Below are 23,942 nucleotides of genomic sequence, written 5' to 3'. Positions count from 1 at the left end.
TTGTACTTACCAACAGGCTTCCCAGTTTCAAAGTCAATGGTAAAGCCAGGACCTTGATTTCCACACAGCGACTGGTAATCAGCTGGAACACACAATCGTATTAGTAATTAATCTAAAATGTACTATTTAAATCACTCATTTCATTCCAATAACCTATATACATTTCTTCATGACAAACTGAGACTAGGATTCCACGTCTTCTTCAAACAATCTCACCTTTCAGAACACTGTCTGAAATCCCTGAGAAGTGACTTTCCACTTTACAACCAGTCAGTTCTAAGCATCTGGAGAGCCTGATAAATATATTGCATCCGACTTGGTTGAAAAGAAAAGTAGGATGCAAGTACACAATGAATGGAAATGAACATAGCCCAGGGAAATTTGGAAAGGGATCTGGCAATAATGAGGTGGATCTTAACTTGAAGTCTAGGCAGGCGTGGAGGCAGGGCTACCGAGAAGTTGGGAAACTTGAAAGATGGGGTTTCCCACACGTCCTGCCAAACTTAATGGCAAGAATTGATTAGCATTTATTTCTTTCCATCTCTTTTCTGTAAGCGATCAGATTGGGTGGCTGACTGGCTCGTAGGCGGGACGGTCTTAAGCACTAGGCCACAACCAGATTGTGGATAGTTGGGAGAGCATGATTGAGAAATGCTGGAGAACAGGGGCAAGACCAAAGGCCAGGGAAGACCAGCATCTAGAGCTGGGTAAATTTTAGAGATGCTAAGGCAGATTGAGGCCTTGAGGAGGCAGTTCACTAGATTGGAGTTTGGGGACATCAGAAGGATTGGGGAGAGATCAAAAGGACAGAAGGGTCAGGGACAACACTGGAAAGGAAGACGGGGGTGACTGACAGCAGGAATCTAGTGAACAGATGCAGATCTGGGCACCACACCATAGGAAAGATATATTGGTCCTGGAGGGAGTACAACATAGGTTTACAAGGATGATACCTGGATTTCAGGGATTAAGTTATGAGATAGATTATACAAATTTGATCTGTTTTTATGAGAATTTAGAAGGTTGATGGGTAATCTGATCAAAGTCTTCAAGATATTAATAGGAAAAGACATGGTAAATAAAGATAAACTGTTTCCACAGGTTGGGGATTCTATGGGCATAGTTTGAGAATGAAGGCCAGTCCCATTCAGGAGAGATGTTAGGAAGCACTTCCATACACACAAAGGGTGGGAGAGGTTTGAAGCTCTCCTCCACAAACAGCAGTGGATGCTGGATCGGTTTGTTAATTTTAAATCTGAGATAGATAAGTTTTTTTAGCAAATTTATTAAGGGAAATGGGCCAAAGGCTGGTGTTTGGAGTTAGGCCAGATCCCAGCCGTGATTCATTGAATGATGGCATTCCCTGGTGGTCTAGTGGTTAAGATTCGGCGCTTTCACCGCCGTGGCTTGGGTTCGATTCCCGGTCAGGGAATAGAACCTCTCTTGACAGGGGCGGCATGGTGGCTCAGTGGTTAGCACTGCTGCCTCACAGCGCCGGGGGCCTGGGTTCGATTCCACCCTCGTGTGACTGTCTGTGTAGAGTTTACACATTCTCCCTGTGTCTGTGTGGGTTTTCTCTGGGTGCTCCAGTTTCCTCCCACAGTCCAAGGATGTGCAGGTTAGGTGGATTGGCCATGCTAAATTACCCATAGTGTTCAGGGATGTGTAGATTAGGTGGGTTATAGGGGGATGGGTCTGGGTGGGATGCTCTGAGGGTCAGTGTGGACTTGTTGGGCCGAAGGTCCTGTTTCCACACTGGAGGGATTCTATGATCTATGATTCTATGGATCAGTATCAATGGGCTGAATAACCTATTTCTGTTCCAATAACTGAATCCTGCAAGGAAATGGAAAAGCATGCAACTCAAAAGGGCTCTTGTGGTGCATTGGTAGTGCTCCTACCTCTGGAGTAGGAGGCCTGGGTTCAAGTCCCAATTATTCTGGAGGTGCATAATCACATCATTGTTAGCAAATAAGAAAGATAGGCTATGATTCCTGAAACCAGCAGTCCAGCTTTGTTGAATTGTTGTTTCAGGTCTTGGAAAACTTGGCTGGTCAGAATTAAACTTTAAATGATGGTTAAATATGATGCACACAACTTTGTTATAACGTTTAAGCTGCCAACCCTCCTGCTGCAGCAGATTGGTTGTACCTATCACCTCACTCTGTTCAAACCAGAAGTGAGCAGGTTGAAGGCAGGATTCAGATTTTTAACAGTCTTTGGTTTGGGTCTTGGGTCCACAACTTTGTGACTCAAGAGGTCTCAACTGAGCCACATGTGACAGGAGGCACGGCCTCAAGTTTGTAAAATGCAATTTTAATATGAAAATAAAACATAAAGCTTCTTCAAATTGAGTGACAATATGTGGAACAGGCAAAAATAGCTTGTGCAGCCAGTTAAGAAATGGTTGGATGCCACATAAGGATCTCTGAATGGATGGATTATGAATGGATGAATAGCTGCCTTCATCTATAATGTTCTGATCTTGGTGCCCCGATTTTGTATGTTAAATATATGATGTTGAATTGTGTATGGGGGCCATGGTTTATAGAGTTCTTGTTCCTCTCAGATAAGAAGGCTACCTTTTATGTTGTATGGAGGATTAAGTTGCTTGGCTTCAAAGAAGCTTCCACAATGGAAGGGAAATACAAAGTACTTAGTTAATCAAATGTAACTGAGTTTGTTTAAGATGTGCTCCCATTGACTATTGAGCACTGTATTTTGTGTAAGTTCCTTTCCAAGTTATACACTGATCAAAACAAGAACGAGCAGATCTAATGATAGTGGTGAAAGCCACTACTGTTGGCCAAAAAAGAGCTGTTTTGTGGAAATGTTTAATTCATTTTGATTAATTCAGTATACTTTGATTAAAATGGAAAGTGAACACATTAAATTAAATTCATACTCTGTAATGTTTGCAGAATTCTCTTTATGTGTTGATGTATTGGGTTTCTATTTGATGACAGTGCTAATTTGAAAATGTAGCTGATAGGCGTTAATAGTCATAGACACATGAAGGAAGTAAATAACTAAGACCGTAGTTATCCATTGAAATGCTAGTGACACCATTCATTTCAAATTACACCTTGACACCTTCTGGACTGCTTGAAGCATGAGCCCAAAATCAATCTTCTGTGGTGTTTGTGCAAAAAAAGCAACTTCTTGTTTCTCTCTGTGAAAGACATAACTGAGACTCTACTGTCTACAAAATAATTATGCTTTGCCTTATCAATAACTTCTTTTCTATCAGCTCAAATGGAGATCACCAACTTCGTTTTTTTGCTTCTGTAACTCCATCAAGATTGTCTGCAGTCTTCAGTACTTGTTGACATTATAAGAGGGCATGGATAAAAGATCTGATTCCTTAAGAATTTGTCCAAAAGGTAGAGTCACCATAGTCCTACTGGACTTTTGAGCAGTTCTCTCGTTAAAGAGAAATGACTGGTGGTGGTTTAACCTGTGGGTCATCACACCTCAGGCAATGGGACAGATTGAGGAGGATAGTTCATCACAGTAACCTCAGCTGGTGTGGAAATTGAACCCACACTATTGGCATCACTCCATATCACAAACTAACTATCCAGCCAACTGAGCTAAATAATTTGCCTACATAGAAACTACATGAACGGCCTACTGTGTGTTTAAGCCTATTTAAAAAAAAACATTTTTAACCGAATGTTTTACTTTCGTTTATTTAGTGAGTAACTAAGTGTGCAAACCAAGTGGGTAAGAGTCGTTATACACTCACATGTAGCAGGTGTTGGGCAAGGTTCACAAGGTTTATTCCATCCTTTACCGACATTGTAAGAACAACAACACATTTTTTTGGTTAAGTTGAAGGACAGCTCATTCTCACAGGTCCCGTTGTAGTGTCGATAGCATAAGCTCTTTCTCATGTCTGGAAAAAATTAAAAAATGGTATGAAAGTCTGGCATCATATCTAAATATCTGTTGAAATATTTCTGATCTTACACTTGTTGGCTGTCTGTTGATGGTAGAACATTTAGGTTGGACTTTACATCAATACATACCAATTTATTTGTACTTTTTGGCCAGACATTCAATCACTTACTGCCAACATTTATGAATGTTAATATATCTGAAAATTCCAAGAGAAGTACAAATTTCTTTGAGAGCTCTGATTATAGGGTAAGTGATATAGTTTCCTATCACTTCCTGTGGATACCAAAGTGATTTGTCCACTATAAAGCTGTATCTGGTTGAATATTTTTTACTTCATTCATGGGATGAGGGCATCATTGGCTAGGCAAGCAGTTATTACCCAGCCCTAATTGCCAAGAGGGCAGTTAAGAGCCAACCACATTGTTGTGGGTCTGGAGTCACATGTAGGCCAGACCAGGTAAGGATAGAAGTTTCTTTTCCTAAAGGACATTAGTGAACTAGATGAGTTTTTCCAACAATCAGCAACTTGTAATTCCAGATTTTTATTGAGTTCAAATCCCACCATCTGCCATGATGGGATTTGAACCCAGGTCCCCAGAACATGACCTGGGTCTCTGGATTAACAGTCCAGCGATAATACCACTAGGCTATCGCCTCCCCATTCAGTGAGTCAAATATTTCCATTTTGATTTCAGTGCTAAGTCTCCTAGTTTTGAACTCAAATGTTAGGAATTCCCATTTTGTCATTCTAATACAGAACTGGAGCTAGCTAACGGATTCTTGAATATATCTATAGCTTTAAAGCAGCCTGTTCAGAGGTGTTATTGCACTTGACTAGAGTAGGTAGGACTCGAACCCAGGCCTCCTGGTTCAGAGGTGGGGACACTACCACTGCACCACAGACCCCTTCACAGATTTATGACAAATTGAAATGAAACAATATCGAGGTACTAAGGATTAAACAGCAGCCTACAAATTCACAGCGAATGATTTCACTCCCTCCCTCTCTGCCTCACCTTTAGGTGGTCTGCATCTCCTTTAACAGGCTCTGCATCTAAAACTATTCAGTCAGAAACACGGTGACTTCCTCATGGCAGTTAATAAATGAAAAAAATTCCGCTGGTGATTTGGTGATGGAAAAAAAACTTTGTTGTGTGTCAGAGCACTTTTGGATATATTAAAAAAAAATGAATTCACAGTGAGGACTTATGTGGTGCACTGCTACTGTCCATTCCTCTGGACCGGAAGGTATGGGTTCAAGTCCCACCTGCTCCAGAGGGGTGTAATAATGTCTCTGAACAGGTAAGTTAAGAAATATCTGAACTAAATCTAATACTGTGAGGAGTTTCTCTTAATTCATTTTATCAGCGTAGGCCGATGACGTGCTCCTCATGTTGACCAACCCTGCTGATCTGCAGAAGATACGCAAACACCCAGCAGTGTACTTGGCTGTGACTTCTACTAGAAACAATTAGGCCAAATATTCCAGACTCCTGGTCGCTCCATAGTAGGTGGATTCCTTGCCAGAGGAATTATGGGGTTTAGCTGGAGTGCCACCCATCTCCTCTATCTGGGGCCTACCACAGCCTGGCTGAGGAATCCTGGCCAGCGGCGGCGGTGGTGGTGGGGGGGGTTGGAAACTGGCAGGAGCTGGAGGCTAAAGTCTCTCAGTCAGTTGATTGGGTGATCAATCTCTACCCACAGCCAATGAAGCAGAACCCAGACCTGCCCAGCTCTCTTCTTATTCTCCCGCAAAAGACACTCACGTACGTATACAGCTGCTGGAGAGGAGTGCTCCAAGTGTTATTGTACAGGAGCTGAGCGCTGGTCAGAAACCAGCTGGTGGCTTCCATGCTGTGATACCGCCTGGTCCCTTTGATCCTTCCTTCTGGGTTTGTCACAAACATGATCAACTTGCACCAGGTTTTCCCACCATCGGGAGAAGCAGCCATTGTTAAGAGTTCCACTGCTCAGGAATCTGCACCTTCACCATCGCCGGTTCCAGTGGCTGGCAAGGGCAAAGGGCGTGGCCACAGTTGGGGAAATGCTGGGTGGCAAGGTCTGGGTTGGGTGCTGGCTGGGGGAGGACAGGGCTGGAGGTTGCCACTGGAACTGGTCGGCAGGGAGACAGTGGATGTTCACCTCGTGGCTGATGCTTGGACTCGACACTCTGCACCAGTTGGACGATGCTCAGGTGTGGTGGAATCCCCTTCTGCATGTCTCCCTGCTGGGATGGAATTTCACATTGGCCCCAGGATCCTGAACCTCCATTAGGAGCCTGCACCCTGGAGCCTGAGCTGCCTCATGGCGATGCCCTCTGTGCTTCCACCAGCCACAGAGGTGATTCTTGTACAGTTGCTGCTGTACACTATCCACCTCAACTCTTACGGCCACTGCCCAGCTACATCCTGACGTGCTATTGCCGCTGGGTGGCGGGGATCCCCTGTGGAGGGTCATCTATGTGGGAGTCCTCCCACTTACCCTCAGGGGGACCTGGGACACAGGGTGTTGCATGCAGCAGTCCTATATAACCGCAGATTGCAGCGGTTCATGGACTCCCAGCATAGCTGATTACTTTTGCAGCACTGTGGAGTCCATGGACCATGCGTGTATTGGTTGTGGTTGTGATGTCCCTCATGGGTCTGCTCCTGGGTCTGGTCAGTCTAGCTATAAACAGGTCCAGGCAGAGGGCCATGGAGGGGCTTGTCTCTGCTCATTGCCTGCCCATCTTCCTCAGTTACATTCATGCCCGAGTGTCATTGGAGAGGGAATATGAGGTATCCATCAGTGCTCTCAATACCTTTACAGAGAGGTGAGGACTGCAGGGGATATAATGCTTTATCTCCCCTTCCAACTACATTTTAGTTTAGATCCTTCTCCTTCTCGCTACCTCTCCTCAACTTTGGTGGTCTGTATCACTCTTACTGGGCTTTGCATGTAAATTATTCAATTGGAAACATGGGTGATTTAGTGTTGGTAGTTAGCAGATGAAAAAATGCCATGGATGATTTGGTGATGGGAAAAATACAAATTAATTGTGTGTAAGAGCACTTCTTTAAAAAGACAAGAAAAATATAAATTTATAGACAGAAGGCCCTTGTAACACAGTAGTAGTGTCCTTACTTCTGAACTAGGAGACCTGGGTTCTAGTCCCACCTGCTCCAGTGGTGTGCAATAACATCTCTGAACAGGCTGATTAGGATAATACTTCACAGTGAGTTTTGATCATCTGTTTCATTCCTTCCCTTTCTCATTTCATAGCTCCGTTTTGATGCCTTGTGAATAAACTATTAAGACAAATTCCTGATTTCATAAATAAAGAGGACTAACAAGAAGCAAATTTATTGAAGCACTGACCAGACCAGTCAGACTACTAGGCCCTTTAATCTGTTATTAAGTGATGCATCTACAATTGATGCTAATGGTAAAGGTTATGGTTATCTTTACTTGCAGAGTAAATGTGGAGTGTGTGCAAGTGGTGAGGATTAAAATTAATTTCAATTATTTAGCACACCAAGGAAGAATTTTATCTCTACTTGGAGCCCCTTTTCAAGATAATGAAGATGCATTGTTCCTATTTGGGAGGGCAGTGTCTGACATTATACAACAACAAAAATAAAATGCCTCACACATTTCTCATGCAATTTGAAAAGTGAACACATTTAGAGTCATAGAGCTGTACAGCATGGAAACAGACACTTTGGTCCAACTCGTCCATGCTGTCTAGATATCCCAAATTAATCAAGTTCCATTTGCCATCATTTGGCCCATATCCCTCTAAGCCCTTCCTATTCATGTACCCATCCAGATGCCTTTTAAATGTTGTAATTGTACCAGCCTCCACCACTTCCTCTGGCAGCTCATTCCATACACGCACCACCCTCTGTGTGAAAAGGTTGCCCCTTAGGTCCCATTTAAATCTTTCCCCTCTCACCTTAAACCTATGCCCTCTAGTTTTGGACTCCCGCATCCTGGGGAAAAGACCATGTCTATTTACCCTTTTGTTAAATCTCTCGTGTATAACTGTTATTACAGTATAGAAATACAATATTAACTAAGATTTTAACTAAGATTTTCTGACTGAAACTTGTTGTTTCATGTTTCCTTTATACTCATGTTTGATCTTTAAATACTGTCAGACTTGTAAACTTCAGCTGCAACTAAGACATTATACGCATTAGAAGTATTTTAGGGAAGGTTCAGAAGTACTACTTTCATGAAGAACTGTCTGTCCTGACTTTGCTTCCTGAGATGACATTCATCCAGCTTCAGAAAACTGGCACTGCAATTGAGACATTACTTCACACTTGGAAGTGTTTGAGTAAATAGACTATGAACCTGAAAAGTCAAGCGGGAGCACTGATTATCTCCTTGACAACTACAATAGCAAAGCTTCAGCCCAATACATTAAATGGTGTGTGTTTTGGTTCTGCACTGGCTTTTGCAGCATTTTCTTCAGAAAACTGCAGAAGAAGAAGTGTTTTTTTCAGACCACTTGTTCATATGGCTAACATGGTAAATTCACTAATTTTGAGGAATTAATGATCAGTAAAACTCACCCATGCAGTTGTTCCCACCATTGATCTGCATGTACTCTGGAGGGCACACACAAGTGTAGTTACCCAAGGTGTTGTAACATGTCCCAGGTCCACAGATACCAGGGTAGGTGACACATTCATCAGTGTCTGTGAAGGCACAATGGATTATTTTATTATAGGAATATGATGTCTATTTCAGTTACTTAACAATTGCTCCATGGTTACTACCCTCATTCCCCCATCACTGCAACCCTTTCAATCAATTGCCTTCGGCATTTTGTTTTAAAGAACATGCTTTCTATTGAAATGTTCGAAGTTATCCCCATTCCTTCAACCACGTCTATACCTTACCTTCACAGATCCGGGTTTCATCGTTTAAGTAATAGCCAGCCGGACATTCACATTGAAAACTACCGAAAGTGTTGACACAATTTCCACCTTGGCACAGTCCTGGCAGCTCCTGGCATTCATCAATATCTGAGAAACCAAGTATGAACAGAGGATCATTCCCAAGGGGCATCACCTCACTAAAACAGTGCCCACCACTCCATTCACGATTGACAGAGTCCAATATCATTCACAGACAGAAACAGGATGGTGTTGGGTTTGATTTGATTGGGGAGGTGGCATATTACTGTGATGCTACTGCTTTTCAATTTAATCAGCATGAGATCGCAATCATTTTCATGAACAGGCTTCATCTGCATAGTTGGGAGTGGCTCACAGATTTGATCAAAGCATTTCAGGGCAGCATGGTGGCTCACTGATTTGCATTGCTGCCTCACAATGCCAGAGATGCTTGTTCAATTCCAACCTTGGGCAACTGGCTGCGTGAAGTTTGCACATTCTCCCAGTGTCTGTGTGGGCTTCCTCCCACAGTCCAAAGCTGTGCAGGCCATGAGAAATGCAGGGTTACAGTGATAGGTTAGGGGGGCAGGTTTGGGTGGGTGGGTCAGTGTGGACTCAGTGGGCTGAATGGCCTGCTTCCATACTGTGGAGATTCTATGATTCTAAGTCTGATGTTCATCTCAAATCCAACCCCAAAGTGGAACGATTTGAGAGATCAACACCCGAGACAGCAGTGATAATTCTTTTGTGGAGCCATGTAAGGCATTAATGCTTTTTATGACCACACAAGAATTATTTGATAAGTCTTTATTTGCAGTTATTCTGACTGAATGGTGTTAAACAGGGCACTGCCATCTCTGCACCACTTCCATGTTCCTGCTGGAGAACATAAATGTGTCTCAACACTTTTGTATCTTCATGGACAATGAGTTAAAATATTGATCATCCATAAAATAGGCACAGGATTATGACGCTGAATGCACTTTGAAGCAAAATGTGTTCTGGCTTCATCACATGATGAAAGGCATTGTAGGAGAATGGAAGTGATGCAACAGGCCAGAGTGCATGGCCCAAGGTATTGTGAGGTAGCACTGATGGTGATGGTGTGGGATATAGACATGAGTGCAGTGGGAGCAGACAGCCATTGTGGTCAATGTTAGTAGTCTAATGCTGAAAACCTGAATACAGCACTGCAAAAAAGTTTAATGACTTCACTTGTGGTTAATGACTCCAGTTTCACGTCATTATGTTACAAATGGTCCATTAACATCCGACACTGCTGAATTCACTAACCCTCATCCTTCACAAGCCTCTCATCAAACTCTATCAAATGTGAGTCATACATAGTCACTTTTTTTGTTACCTTGATGTACTTTGCTCTCCTGCAAGCCTCAAACTCTCACCTGTCTTTGTGCATGCACCGCTAAATATTCAACTGTGGGAGAGAGAATATCGAAATGCACTGCAGCTGACTCCCAGACACACTCTCCTTGCTCTTGCAGGCCAAGGTGGCCAACAATTGGAGGTATCACCGAACCATAGGGAGGATAGGGAGGAATATAGCATTACATTCTCCCAGCCCAATGCTGGCTATCATTGGTTTGGCCATGAATAAGGCTGAAATCACAGAGCATGGCGCTATGTTCCTACCCAATGCATCTACTTACGTTCCTCCTTATCCCACAATCTCTTTAACTTATAAACTGTTTATGGTGTAAGTACGCACGTTTTGATTTTCTTCATTCCCTCAACCCAACCTTTAGCCTTTCATTTACCTAAGAACTGCCCCATGGCAAAGGACTATCATGGAAGCCAAAGACTTAAGTGGAGCAAGAGAATTATGAAAAGGACACTTCATCGCTCAGTCTCACACGTACAGCTGTCAGCTCAGACACTGGCACTTTGTGAACTTTAGAGTAACACAGAGGTGGGATCTGCAGATGGACAAGTCACTGAGGGAGTGGTAGGCGGTGTAGGAATAAAGGACTAAACATATCCACATTACTTACCTTCTAAGATGACAGTGATGGGATTGGGTCTAAATCCTTCACCCCCTGGACAAAGTGTCTTGTATTCAGCTGTGAATATAAATAACACAGACATCAAATGTTGTCATTTGGGTAAAGGTTAAAGTGAACTCAGGATAATTTCCTGTCTTGCCTTGTGGTTTATGTGTAATCCAAGCTGAGTGTTTTAGAGTACAATAGATCAAAATATTATGGTTAATTTTCATAAATCCAAAGTTGAAATCATTCCATGTTAGTAACAAGTTAATTTCATATGAAATGATATTTTAAAAGGTGTCGTAGGAATTTCTGGGGTCTGATGGGCTTACACCTTTATTAGATAGCAGACAAAGATTTTCAAACATTACAAATACTGTGCAAGATGATTTCAACTCTGCCATGTCAGGTTGGAGCACTGTTCAATAATGATGTACAGCTGTTGCATCCCTCAAGATCTTTGGTATCCAATTAGAATGTGAAACATCGATCTCCAGACTCTTGGTTGTATGGCTAATCTTAACATTACTGAACTCTGGAGTTTCACTTTGAGTTAGTTATAATTCTTGGTAACTAATTTAAATATGGATTTAAAGTACTGGAGAAACTCAGCAGGTCCAGCAGCATCAGTGGAGAGAAACAGAGTTAATGTTTCGAGTCCAGTGACCCTTCTTCAGAACTGAAAGCAGCTAGAAATGGTAAACTGATAAAGCAGCTCTCCTTGTCTTTGTTTCAAGTCTCCAGCTTCTGCAGCTGTTTGTTTTATTTTAAAGATAAATTTAATTAGGTAAATGTATTTTCGATTTATTTCTATCTGGTCCACTGTAGCTGTCAGACCTGCTGAGTTTCTCCAGCAATTTCTGTTTTTGGTTCAGATTTCTAGCATTTGCAATTATTTGTTTTATTGCTGAAATTATCCTTGTTAAGCCTCCCAGAGCCCGCCTCAGTTGATCTGGATCCTTTCTATGGTACGGTGACCACAATCACATGGAGGACTCTAAGGACAGGATTTTAAGGCTTGCCGTGGTCCCTAGTCTAACATACGCTCAGCCTACTGACTCCAGCTGGACAGTGGACTGAGAGCCGACTGATGAGCTTGATCACTACTGCGTAGGCAATTTAATGCCTGTTTTGGTAGGAGGACACTGAGTGGATGGTTGGCAGCTCTGTGATCCCAGTAATCTGAGTCTGCTACAACTACTAATGGACCCAACCTTCACAGCAACCTAGATTAGTCCAAGGTCAGGGTACAAATAAAGTTGCTGGGCCTCCCCAGGCACGGATCAAATATAGCTGGGAGTGGGGTAAGGCCTTTTGGTGGCCACTAACCAGCCACTTAAGGGCCTCAATAGCTCTGGATTACACCTTCCTGACTCTGGGTTGAAGTTTAGACTGCTGAGTGACAGGTAGATAGGCAGAGGGAGAGTATGAGCCACCCTCTTTCTGTTTCAAATCTGATAGCAGGGGAGCACGCAATCCCATCCAAAAAGGGGCCTAACCAAGGTTCAAAAGAGGCTTAGCGTAGCTTTCCATCTAGAAAGAAAGCCTCCTGCTTGGTTTGCCACATTTTTTCATGGCCTTTGCTAATCTGTCCATGCAACTTTCAGTGATTGATGTATTTATACTCCCAGATCGCCCTGTTCCTCTACCACAGTGAAACTTGCATTTCCAAATAACGTGACCTTCCCATTCTTCCTTCCAAAATACACAACATCACTTTTATTTGTTTTGACCTTAGTTTGTCAATAATTTCCCTGGGAATTTAGTTTGTCTTCCTGTAATTTGAAGCAGGCTTTCTTGGTATTTATTATTAGTCTGTCTCATTAATGTAAAACTTGAATAGCTGTAGGTCTCGCACTGATCCTTGTCGGATGCCAATCTCTGAATAAGTACATTTCCCTTGCACTCTCTGCTTTTGGTTTGGAAACCAGCCAACAAGCTATTCGGCCACTGTCCCCTAGTTCTACATTCACTGACCGTGTTCATTAATCTATTATGTGACACGTAATTGAAGTCCTTTTAAAAATCAAGAAAGAAACAACTACTGCCCTGCCATGTGTCCACTCTCTTTGTTACCATCTCAAAAATCCAATAAGGTTTCTAGCATATTGATTATGTGTTTTTATGGTGAAGACAGATAAAATACACTTGTTTAAATTCTCTGCCATTTTCTTATTCTTTATTATAGCATCTATCTCTATTATCGAGGGGCCACTGTTTACTTTCCATCTTTATTACATTTGCAACTGCATTTTTAAAGAGTGTACATACTTGTATTGACATCAGGGCAAATTTCACAAGGGTTACCCCAGGCACTTCCCAGAGAACAACAACAAGAGGCACGGGTGACTCCAACACCAATGTCCACACTGCAGGACAGGCCTCCATCACCTCGTTGGCCATATTCCAAGAAGCAGTTCCCAACACGAGTATCTACAACAAACAAAGAATAACTTTGGAAAAACTTTTGCATCATGTAAAATAGTCTACACATTTATTACACTTTGATCAACGGCATACTACATAGCATATTTTCACACAGGAGATCCTTGGCATGGTGTTTTAAATTATACAAATGAAGTTTAGGGAATTAGTCAAATGGATCAGCACAACTTCTTCAATGTGTTCACAATCTTCCAGTTGTTAAAATTAATCTCCCTAAAAATGGAACACTGTTAAGCCCTCTGCATCAATTCCCTGATATATGTACCAATGGAGTTAAATCTATTTTTTAAGGCATTCAGAGCTAGATATAAATGGTTCTTCCAGTAATAAATGTCATTCAGAATAATCAATTGTTAAAACAATAATTATGAGATGAATTGAGGTGATGTGACTTTAGAAATTGCTGGAGAAATTCCGCAGGTCTGGCAGCATCTGTGGAGGGAGAAACTGAATTAATGTTTCAGATCCAGAGACTCTTCCTCTGATCAGAAGGGCCACTGGACCTAAAATGTTAACTCTGCTTTCTCCCCACAGATGCTGCCAGATCTGCAGAGTTTCTCCAGCAATTTCTGCCTCACTTTCAGATTTCCAGCATTCACAGTTCTTTGTTTTATTATATTGATGTGACTCAGGCTTGAACATTTTCTTAAGAACCTCAATTAATGAACAAAGATACAACAAAACTAAGTTATGATCTTGTAATTTTTGGACATACCGATTTAACAATTGAATTATAACAAATCTCTTCACAAAATAGATCATAGAATCCCTACAGTTTCGGCCCAACAAATACACACCGACCCTCAGAGCATCCCACCCAGACCCATCCCCATATAATTCACCTGATCTACACATCCCTGAACACTATGGGCAATTTAGCATGGCCAATCCACCTAACCTGCACATTTTTGGACTGTGGGAGGAAACCGGAGGAACCCCACGCAGACACAGGAAGAATGTGCAAACTCCACACAGACAGTCACCTGAGGGTGGAATCAAACCCAGGTTCCGGGTGCTGTGAGCCAGCGGTGCAAACCACTGAGCCACCGTGCCGCCCAGACTGGAAAAATATTAGAGCCATGTTTCAGAGAAACTTTAAAAAAATCAGCTGCAGCAGTTACAGTTACTGTATTTGCTCACACAGCATTAATAGAAATTGGTTAGAGATTATCAAAATTATGGTCCTGCTGCTAACTGCTTCTCAGGGGAATCATGAGGTAGCCTCATCTCGCCCCCTTGACCTGTCCGTCCTCCCTGGACTGACCTATCTCCTCCCTACCTCCCCACCTACACTCACCTTTACTGGCTCCATCCCTGCTTCTTTGACCTGTCTGTCTCCTCTCCACCTATCTTCTCCTCTCCACCTATCTTCTCCTCTATCCATCTTCTATCCGCCTCCTCCTCTCTCCCTATTTATTTCCGAACCCCCTTCCCCTCCCCCATTTCTGAAGAAGGGTCGAGGCCCGAAACGTTAGCTTTCCTGCTCCTCTGATGCTGCTTGGCCTGCTGTGTTCATCCAGCTCTACACCTTGTTATCTCAGATTCTCCAGCATCTGCAGTTCCTACTATCTCTGGAATTTTGAAAAGGCTGTTTGGCAATTCTAAATGTTGCATAAGACAGTTATTAATCCCTCTTGGTCACCTTTTGATACACCATTTACTGCTGGTTGGACTCATTCTAGGACACATTTGGAAAAAAAAATAGGGGTGTCTTGAGCTATACAGACTCAAAGAGCCTGATTATAATTCCCTCATCAATACTGATGTATCTGATCCGACTTACAGTAGCAAGGAGGGGGATTACAATTGCCCTCACTCCCTCAGGGTCAGGGAAGAGAAAACCGTATCAGTGTTCCCGTTCCTGATCATTAATCTGTGAGGCACCAGTGAAAACTGCACTCTGCTGGACAACTGTGAGGATATAATATGAGCCCATTGTAATGTTCCAACAGCCAAATAAACTACTATCGAGTGTCACATGTAAAAAAAAATAGCCATTTGGGCAAGGAATCAGAGGGATATTGGTATAAATGACTTATATTGTAGCAAAAAAGAGGTCTTTATCCAGAGAAGAAGGAAAGCAATTGGGGGAGATAAGGAAAATAGGAAAAGCAATCATTTTGCATAGAAGCCAGTTGTGCAGCAGATATCATGACCCTGAAATTCCTCACAGTTTTCCCGATTCTTTACTTCACCAAAACTGTACTGGAAACTTCAAATGTGTAACTGCATTGGGTCCCCATTGCATTTTCAGAGTAGTAAACCCAGAGCAGCAGGTACAGCTCTGAGGAATTTCCTGAATGAAGAGTGGTGTCTCGGTGACACAAGGAGATTGTGAATGAAACTTATTATTGAGGTCTCTGAATTGTGAGATTTGTGTTATGTCACAAAAAAGGAATAGTTTCCAGGTGTCTTCTAACCATTTGTTCAATATGTACAATGAAAGAGCTTAAGTAACCAAGAGACTACCACAAATGTATTAAACTCTGTTATTAAGAGGAGGCTGAGGGGTATAGATAAGTTGAATAGCCAAGGTAGGCATTCAGAACTAAATAACAAATGGTTCCTCTATGTAACAAATGTTGTTCAGAATAGACAATAGTTAAAAAAAAATTATGAGATGAATTGAAGTGATGTGACTTAGAAATTGCAGGAGAAATTCAGCAGGTCTGGCAGCAACAGTAGAGAGAGAAACAGAGTTATCATTTCAGCCAGAACCCAGGGTAGGGGATCCAAAATTAGAGGGCATAAGTTTAAGGTGTGAGGGGAAAGATTTAAAAGGGTTCTAAGGGGATAACGTTTTCACACAGAGAATGGTGCCTCTAAGGAATGAGCCGTCACAGGAAGTAGTAGGGGCGGGTCCAATTACAATATTTAAAAGGCACCTGGGACAGGTACATTAATAGCAAAGGTTTAGAGGGATATGGGTCAAATGTAGGCAAATGGGGACTAGTTCAGCTTAGGAAACCTGGTCGGCATGGACAATTTGGGCTGAATGGTCTGTTTCTGTGCTGCATGACCCTATCAATATTTAAAGAAAATCCAATAGCACGGATTTATCTTTCAATAATTTTAGTTTTTTTAACAAAATTGTAGAGTTTCCTGCCATTTGGGAACATTGATTATCACAGTCCTGAATCACATAAGGAGATTTGTGCCATTATTTCTGGAATTCTTTCAGAAACATATTTAGAGTAAATTACAAAGAATTTTCACACAAGAACTATCAATATGTTATATGTTGACAGAAACCAGTCCTTAAGCTTTCATACATAGTTGCTTAAATTAATGACTCACCAACACATCCAATTCCTGTCGGATTAAGCTCAAAATCAGCGGGACAGTTACACAGGTAATCGCCTGGTGTATTGACACATAATCCATTGATACAGTTGACTGGATCAGCACACTCATTGACATCTGCAGGATGAAACAACACATCTCATTTCAGCTCCTTGTTGGCTTTATGAGACAAAACAGTTCCTGTTTCAGCTAAGTAATTACTCTGCAGTAAGTGGGCAGCAATAACAATCAAATCCCCTGAAGGCAATCTTCAAAGGTTTTAAAAATAAATACAGCTATCTACCATCTCTATATTTCAAGAAATTGTCAAGAAATTTAAACAAAGGCCAATTCACATTTGAACTTAGAGCTCCATAGCAGCTTGATTTCGGAAATGCTCAGAGAAGGTCCTCAGGTCTACAGAACTCACGTGGGAGTGAAACTCCTCTTTTAGAAATAAAACAGATTAAAATAAAATCAGCTACTAAATTTCAATCTCCAGAAGCTTTGCATTCTATACTTGTGTTTGTAATTAATAAATGTTGACCCTTCTATAGTTAAAAAAAAATTATGCCTAAAATTAATTGCATAGTTGTATTATTGGACTGTAGATCACTGATGCTTTAGCAATTCTTGGAAGTTCTCCTGAGGTACAAACAGTGCTACTCAAAAGATTCCAGTGATATTGTGCTAAATAAAGTTTTAGTCTGGTTTCTCCGATGAGTGAACTGATAAAGGCAATGAAACCAAAACCAAATTTATTAGAAAGTCTAGGGTAGCAGTAATAATGCTCTGGTCAGCACAGTGTCTCCGGATTAGGAAACTGAAATGGAGCCAGGATTGTTAGTCACTGCTCTTCAATAACTCTTTCTTATTCATTCAAGAGATTGGCTAGTTCAGCATTTATTGTCCATCCCTAATTGCGCTCAAGAAGACACCGGTACCATTTTGAACGATTGCAGTTCCAACGGTAGATACACTCACAATAGTTTTTAGGATGGAACTCCAGGATTTTGAGCCAGCAATAGTGAAGGAATGGTAATATATTTCCAAGTCAGGATGGTGAGTGGTTTGGAGGGGAACTTGGAAGTGATGGTGTTCCCATGTAACTGTAGATCTTGTCCTACTAGATGGTAGTGGTCATGGGTTTGGAAGGTACTGTCTCAGGATCTTTGGTGAATTTCTGCAGTGCATCTTGTGGATAGTACACACTGCTGCTACTGAGTTTTCTTGATGGAAAGAGTGGCTGCTTGTGGATGCGATGCCAATCGAGTAGGCTGCTTTGTCTTCTCTCACTAAAATGCTCTTTGTGTGGGTGTGAGCCAAGGACAGCATCAGGTTTGGATTTGATGCTGTCTTTCTCCTTCAGTAAAATACCCTGTCAGTACTCACTGTTTGGGATGTCTTACCAGGATTAGATCATTTGATGTGTGGTATCATCTCCATGCCATGTCTTTTGTGTTGCATGATCATTGCAATATCAGTTTCCATCTAAAGTTAAACTGGAACAATTACATAAGAACAGCAGTGGGGCATATCACCCCCTTGAGCATGTTCCGTCTCTCAAATTAAATTGCTTTCCATCAAAAATCTCAATTAACTGCCTTTGTGAAAAATACAAGAGATTCTCTTCACCCTTTCTGTGGAAAAGTACTTTCTGATTTCACTCCTAAATGGCATGGTTTTCTATTTTTTCTGAGGTTGTGTTCCTTTACCCAGATTTCTTGGCCAGAAGATTTTTTTTCTGTGTCTACCGATTTGTTCTTTTAAACATATTGATTAGATTACCTCTAAAGCTTCCAATGGCATTTGGAATACCAGACGAGAGGGCACTCAGTAAAATACATAATGTGTTAAATGCAAAAGATCACAATTACGCATCTCTTTCTTAACGATTTTTTTCCTGCCTGGTTGATGCTCTATGACTATAAAATTGAACAAAAAATATTTTTATTAAAAATTTCTATTGAGGAGGATTCAGGACAGATTACATCCAATAACCTGTTCTGAAAACTCTGCTCACATTTTGAGAGCCAGGACAAATTGCACCACAGTAGTTGAGATAATTCTCGATATTCAAAAAAAATCATTTACTCCTTCTCTTAACATTAATACATCTGTTCTATGAAAAAAAAATTCAAGGACCCAGAGCTACATCTTTAAAAAAGTACTGATTAGATCTTCCTTGGGCAATGCCCTATTTGTGTACAGAACTTCATTGAAAGCTGTACATGTTATTAAGACATAGTGCTTACATATAATCAGGGGCGTAAACATCACCTCTCTCCACCTTTACTAGTGAAGGCACTAAGGTAGGATATATGCTGTCCTTATGTTTTGAATCTACAGCTCTGATTATCTGAAAAGAACTGATGCTTATCTGAGAGATGCCATTGAAACCAATCTCAAGGAAAGTTCACAATGCTCACCCAGACATTTCCAAAGAAGGTAATCACATTGGATTGCAAAAGAAGCAAATGTAATTTGAGTGAAAAAGCAAACCAAAACTTTTATACAGCAAATGGTTTGGGTCTGGAATGCACTATCTGGTGGAGGCGGGTTCAATCAAGACATTTAAGGGGGCACAAGGTGATTAGGAAGTGGAAATAATATGCAGGGTTACGGGGAAAGGAGAATTGCATCAAGTCATGATGCTCATTTGCAAGTTGGTGCAGACATGATAGGCTGAATAGATTCCTTTTGCACCATAACAAATCTGTGATACTGTGACATTAACTGCAGACTCATTTGTTAGTTTTGTACCAGTATTTCGTAAAACCAAAGCTCCTGCAACATACTTTTTAATATTGTATTATGAATTTGTTTTAAAAAGACTGTAATTAATGTATCACAACAATAGTGCCATCAACATGTGTCACATTTTGTATTTCTTAATCTCTTGATGATGATGCAGAGTCGTGGTAGAATAGGAAGGAAAAGGAAGCAGTTCCTGCAATTAGATCCCACTACCATGTAGGACATCCTCCCCAAGTGCCTAAAGATCTGCTCATCAAGAATAATCCTGTTTAGTCACATGATGGTCTATAGCCAAAATTTTGTGACTATGATCCCTGAATTGAGTGAGAAATGACAAATAAATCTATATAACATACGTAAGGTGGTGAGATTAACTACAGTAAAGTTTTACAATCACATTGTAATTAGAAATAATCTTTCAGGAGTCATTGTAACAAACTGTTTACCCTTTTGTTAAATTGATAAAACCTGTTCATGTTCAAACAAATGGTTATTCTTTTAGTAGTGAGAATTTCATTACTGCATATTAAAAGAGGCTTGCTTGGCGATCATTCTGTGTCAAGCTAAGAAATGTAGAGGACCTTACTTATGCAATCCAATCTGAGGAAAAACTACTTCAACAATTTCTATATATTTATCATTTTTAAGAAAACCTAATATTTTAATATCATAAATATTGTTCTTCGTATCTTACCGGATAGATGCTTACATAAAAGGTAAAAATAGTGGACAAATGAATAAGTATTTGACCTCTACACTCTACAGTGCAATTTCTGCACCTTTTTACATTATGTTGATATTTTGAGAAATCGTGAATATCTTGACAAATGAATGAAACATGTTCTCTTTGTAAATGAGCTCTGTAACTGCTGTGTTCCTACCTGTACAGTTGCCTCCACTTCTGTCAAGTTCATAGCCCTCATCACAGACACACCTGAACATTCCTGGCAAATTCTGGCAGGTGCCAAACACACAGATGTTCTGAAATGAACATTCATCGATATCTACAAGGGAAGCAGACAGTGCTCATTTAAACATGATGTACAAAAACTCTGAATGTTTTTGTGGGAATTTTATTACATCTTCTAAAGTGCTCTGGTACTACCCAGAAAGATCATACAGGGGTGTAGTTCTGAAGAAGTAGTTAGATGATGACCAGACAAGCATTTGGTGAGCTACAGCTATCAGGTACTCACGCTGAATTACATGAGGAATTTGCAGCATCTGGTTTCTTGGTGAAAGACAAAAAGTAAATAAGTAAATAAGATGGCCAGGGGTTTTAATGAAACACAAATGCAAGAAAGTAAGGTAGTTGCTGTTCAATGGCGAGATTCTGATGTTGCCATTTAAGACTTAAGGGAAAAGTTGGGAAGCTTATCCACTGAAGAAATGGTGAGGTATCATTTTTTAAACCTATGTAGCCAACAGGAACTTCAACAAAATAGCATTTACTCAATGGTGCATTTTGTACGTAATTCTCAGAGTGCACCTTAGAGTCGTTGAGTCATGGGGTCATACAGCATGGACACTGACCCTGCGGTCCAACTTGATGTTGACCAGATATCCTAAACTGATCTAGTCCCATCTGCCAGCATTTGGCCCATATCCTTCTAAACTCTTTCAATTTATGTACCCATCCAGATGCCTTTTGAATGACGTAATTGTACCCACCTCCACCACCTCCTCTGGCAGTTTGGTCCATTCACGCACCACCTTCTGCGTGAAAATTTTGCCCCTCAGGTCCCTTTTAAATCTATCCCCCTCTCACAATTAAACCCATGTCCTCTTGTTTTGGATTCCCCTACCATGGGAAAAAAGATCTTGGCTATTCATCCTCTCCATGCCCCTCACAATTTTATAAACCTCTATAAGGTTACCCCTCAGCTTCCAATGCTCCAAGGAAAATAGCCCCAGCCTATTCAGCCTCTACCTATAACTCAAACCCTCCAAACCTGGCAACATCTTTGTAAACCTTTTCTGAACCCTTTCAAGTTTAACAATATCTTTCCTACACCAGGGAGACCAAAACTGTACCCTCCTCCTCATCCCCTTACTAGTTTAAATCTTCCCAGGTAGCACTAGCAAATCTCCCCACCAAGATATTGATCCCCTTCCAATTCAGGTGCAACATGGCCCCTTGAACAGGTCAATTCTACTCTATTTCTGCCTGTACTGCTCACAAAACAAAACTTTTCACTGTATTTAGGTACATGTGACAATAAATCAAATCAAATCAAAATCCAAGAGATGCCAATGATCCAAAAATGTGAATCCCTGTCCCCTGCACCAGCCATGCATTCATCTGCTCTATCCTTCTATTCCTACCCTCACGTACATGACACTGGGAGCAATCCAGATATTACTACCCTCGAGGATCTACCTTTTAACCTCCTGCTTAATTACCTATATTCTCTCTATAGACTCTTGTTCCTCTCTCTTCCTGTGTCATTGGTTCCAATGTGTACAATGACCTCCTGCTGGTCCCTCTCCTTTTTGAGAATATTCTGTATCCTCTCCAAGACATCCTTGGACCCGGTACCAGGGGAGCAACACACCATTCTGATGTCTCGCTGTCGGCCGCAGAATCATCTGGTTGTGCCCCAGTCTAGAGAGTTCCCTATCACAATCGATCGCTTGGAACCATTAGAGTAGAGTCAGTCCCAGTACCAGAAACCTGGCTTGAACCCACAACTTATTGAGCCTGAGGCGAGAACAGTGTTAAAATGAAGGAAAAGATTCGAATAATTTCTAAATTCTCAAAAGATGCAACTGAACACAAGCAAAACGTTCAGCTTTCAGAAAGTTTTGTTTTAGTTGAAGCATCTGGCCTGGCTCAGTCTGGATGGAGACTGGCCAAAGTGAACCACATTTAGAATGTTCTCTGGCTTGGTTATCTTTAACTGGGAGCACTTCCACTTATTGGCAGACAGTTTTGATGTCTTAAGATAAATAAAAGAGGAAATCTAAGGTTTCTATTTGTGCTCTCCAATTTAATGCATACTGAAGAGTTATAACCTTTCTATCTATCCCCAGAGAATAGTCAAACTGATGTCACCTCCAATCCAAATGGCTAATCTCTGACTTACTTCCACAGTGAAGGATGAAGAACTCTGTCAGCCCTGCAGTAGATATATATTGGTAGTGGGGTCCATCACCTCAAATGACAAATTATTTGAAAAAAAAAACACTAGAAATCTCCATTAATCTTAATATTTTAAATTTCTCCACCATTTTGAACTAAATACATAGCTTTCATTGCCATTTCAGAGATATCACCTAACTAGTCAATTGCCTTTTTAACCTCGTTGAATTTAAAGCATCTCTACTGTACTTGATTAGAGAATGTAATAACATTACTTTTTATCTTTTTTCCCATTATGTTTACTTATTCACATGAACAAAAGGTTACATTCAGTTTACACAAAACAATATTAACATGTTTAAATAAGGCACATGTTAAGTTCCATTTTGACTTTGTTGTTACACGTCAACAAAGTTAAATTTTTAAAAAATAAAATAGTGCTTTTCTATCCTTGCAAATGGTAAGGATATGTTGAACTATAACTTTCTTTGAGGAGAATTCTGGCATTTCATCAGGACAGTTGTCCTTATTTCTGTCAGCTAAAATAATGGATGTTTTGCGACCGTACTTTTGCATAAGATACTTTGTATTCTGCCTGCAGATATAGTTATCACTCAGATTCAGGATGTTCAGTTAAGATGGTATGGTACCACTAAACTTACCTTGACAGGATCTGCTGTCAGAAGCTGGTGTGAATCCCATCTCACAGTCACATCTGTAGCCACCAGGTGTGTTGAGGCACTGGCCATTGTCGCACAGATTAACATTTTCTGCACACTCATCCAAATCTGTCAATGAAGACGAGTAAAATAGTTTTCATTAGCTCACAGCAACACCATGTTGGCATACCTACATTTGAGGGACTGCAGCAGGAGAAGACAGCTCATAAACAGGGGCAATAAGGCAATAAATGCTACCCTCACCAGCACACCTCTCATCCCATGAACAATTTTTAAAAAAAAAATCATTTTAATTCCAAACAAAGAGAACATTTTCCGAGATTTAGCTTTCCTGTTGCCTAGAGGTGATTGATGCAATTAGAAATAACTCTGCGTCAGTTTATTTTTATTTATTTTAACAAAGCATGACTGGTTTTGCTGGTTTTATGTCAGGGGTTATTACTGATTCAGGCAACAGATTACAGACATTAGTAATTAATATTTGTTTAATGTAAGCTTTGGCAAAATGCTCATGATGACTGCTTTCTTCCTTTAAGACACTCTTTAAAATAACCTCTTGAGCAAGCTTTTGGTCAGTTGACCAATTAGGTCCTTTATAGTTTGGTGTCATATCTTGTTTATAATACACCTGTAATGCACCTCAGGATATTTTATTACTTTAAAGGCCCTTAATATTTTATTTTCTAATTGCTGTTTCACTTAAAGCCAAATTGCATTCTGTCGGAGTCAGGATCTGAAAATAAGAAGAAATTGCTGGAAAAGCTCAGCAGGTCTGGCAGCATCTGTGAAGGGAAAAACAGAGTTAACGTTTCAGGTCCAGTGACCCTTCCTCAGAACCCGGACCCAAAACATTAACCCTGTTTTTCCCTTCACAGATGCTGCCAGACCTGCTGAGCTTTTCCAG

The 23,942-nt window shown here is 40.9% G+C and overlaps 1 protein-coding gene and 1 non-coding gene across 2 annotated transcripts in view; one reads left to right on the top strand and one right to left on the bottom strand.

Annotated features, from left to right (window-relative positions):
* The window catches only part of LOC109912114 (fibrillin-2-like), a 152,909-nt gene that overhangs the window by 70,341 nt on the left and 58,626 nt on the right, over window positions 1-23,942 (bottom strand). Inside the window, exons 23-31 of the mRNA XM_048595128.1 lie at window positions 23,021-23,146; window positions 20,158-20,280; window positions 16,535-16,657; window positions 13,064-13,225; window positions 10,799-10,867; window positions 8,793-8,918; window positions 8,463-8,588; window positions 3,749-3,898; window positions 11-82 (exon numbers count right to left, since the gene is read on the bottom strand). Coding sequence (XP_048451085.1) covers window positions 11-82; window positions 3,749-3,898; window positions 8,463-8,588; window positions 8,793-8,918; window positions 10,799-10,867; window positions 13,064-13,225; window positions 16,535-16,657; window positions 20,158-20,280; window positions 23,021-23,146 — 1,077 coding nt within the window. The remainder of the gene's footprint in view (window positions 1-10; window positions 83-3,748; window positions 3,899-8,462; window positions 8,589-8,792; window positions 8,919-10,798; window positions 10,868-13,063; window positions 13,226-16,534; window positions 16,658-20,157; window positions 20,281-23,020; window positions 23,147-23,942) is intronic.
* trnae-uuc lies at window positions 1,361-1,432 on the top strand. Its single transcript has one exon. It is a non-coding gene; the product is annotated as a tRNA-Glu (tRNA).

Source organism: Rhincodon typus, chromosome 3 (assembly GCF_021869965.1).
Source record: "Rhincodon typus isolate 14 chromosome 3, sRhiTyp1.1, whole genome shotgun sequence".
Lineage (NCBI taxonomy): Eukaryota > Metazoa > Chordata > Chondrichthyes > Orectolobiformes > Rhincodontidae > Rhincodon > Rhincodon typus.
Note: the sequence above shows the minus strand (reverse complement) of the source record. Positions and strands in the feature narration are given on the sequence as shown.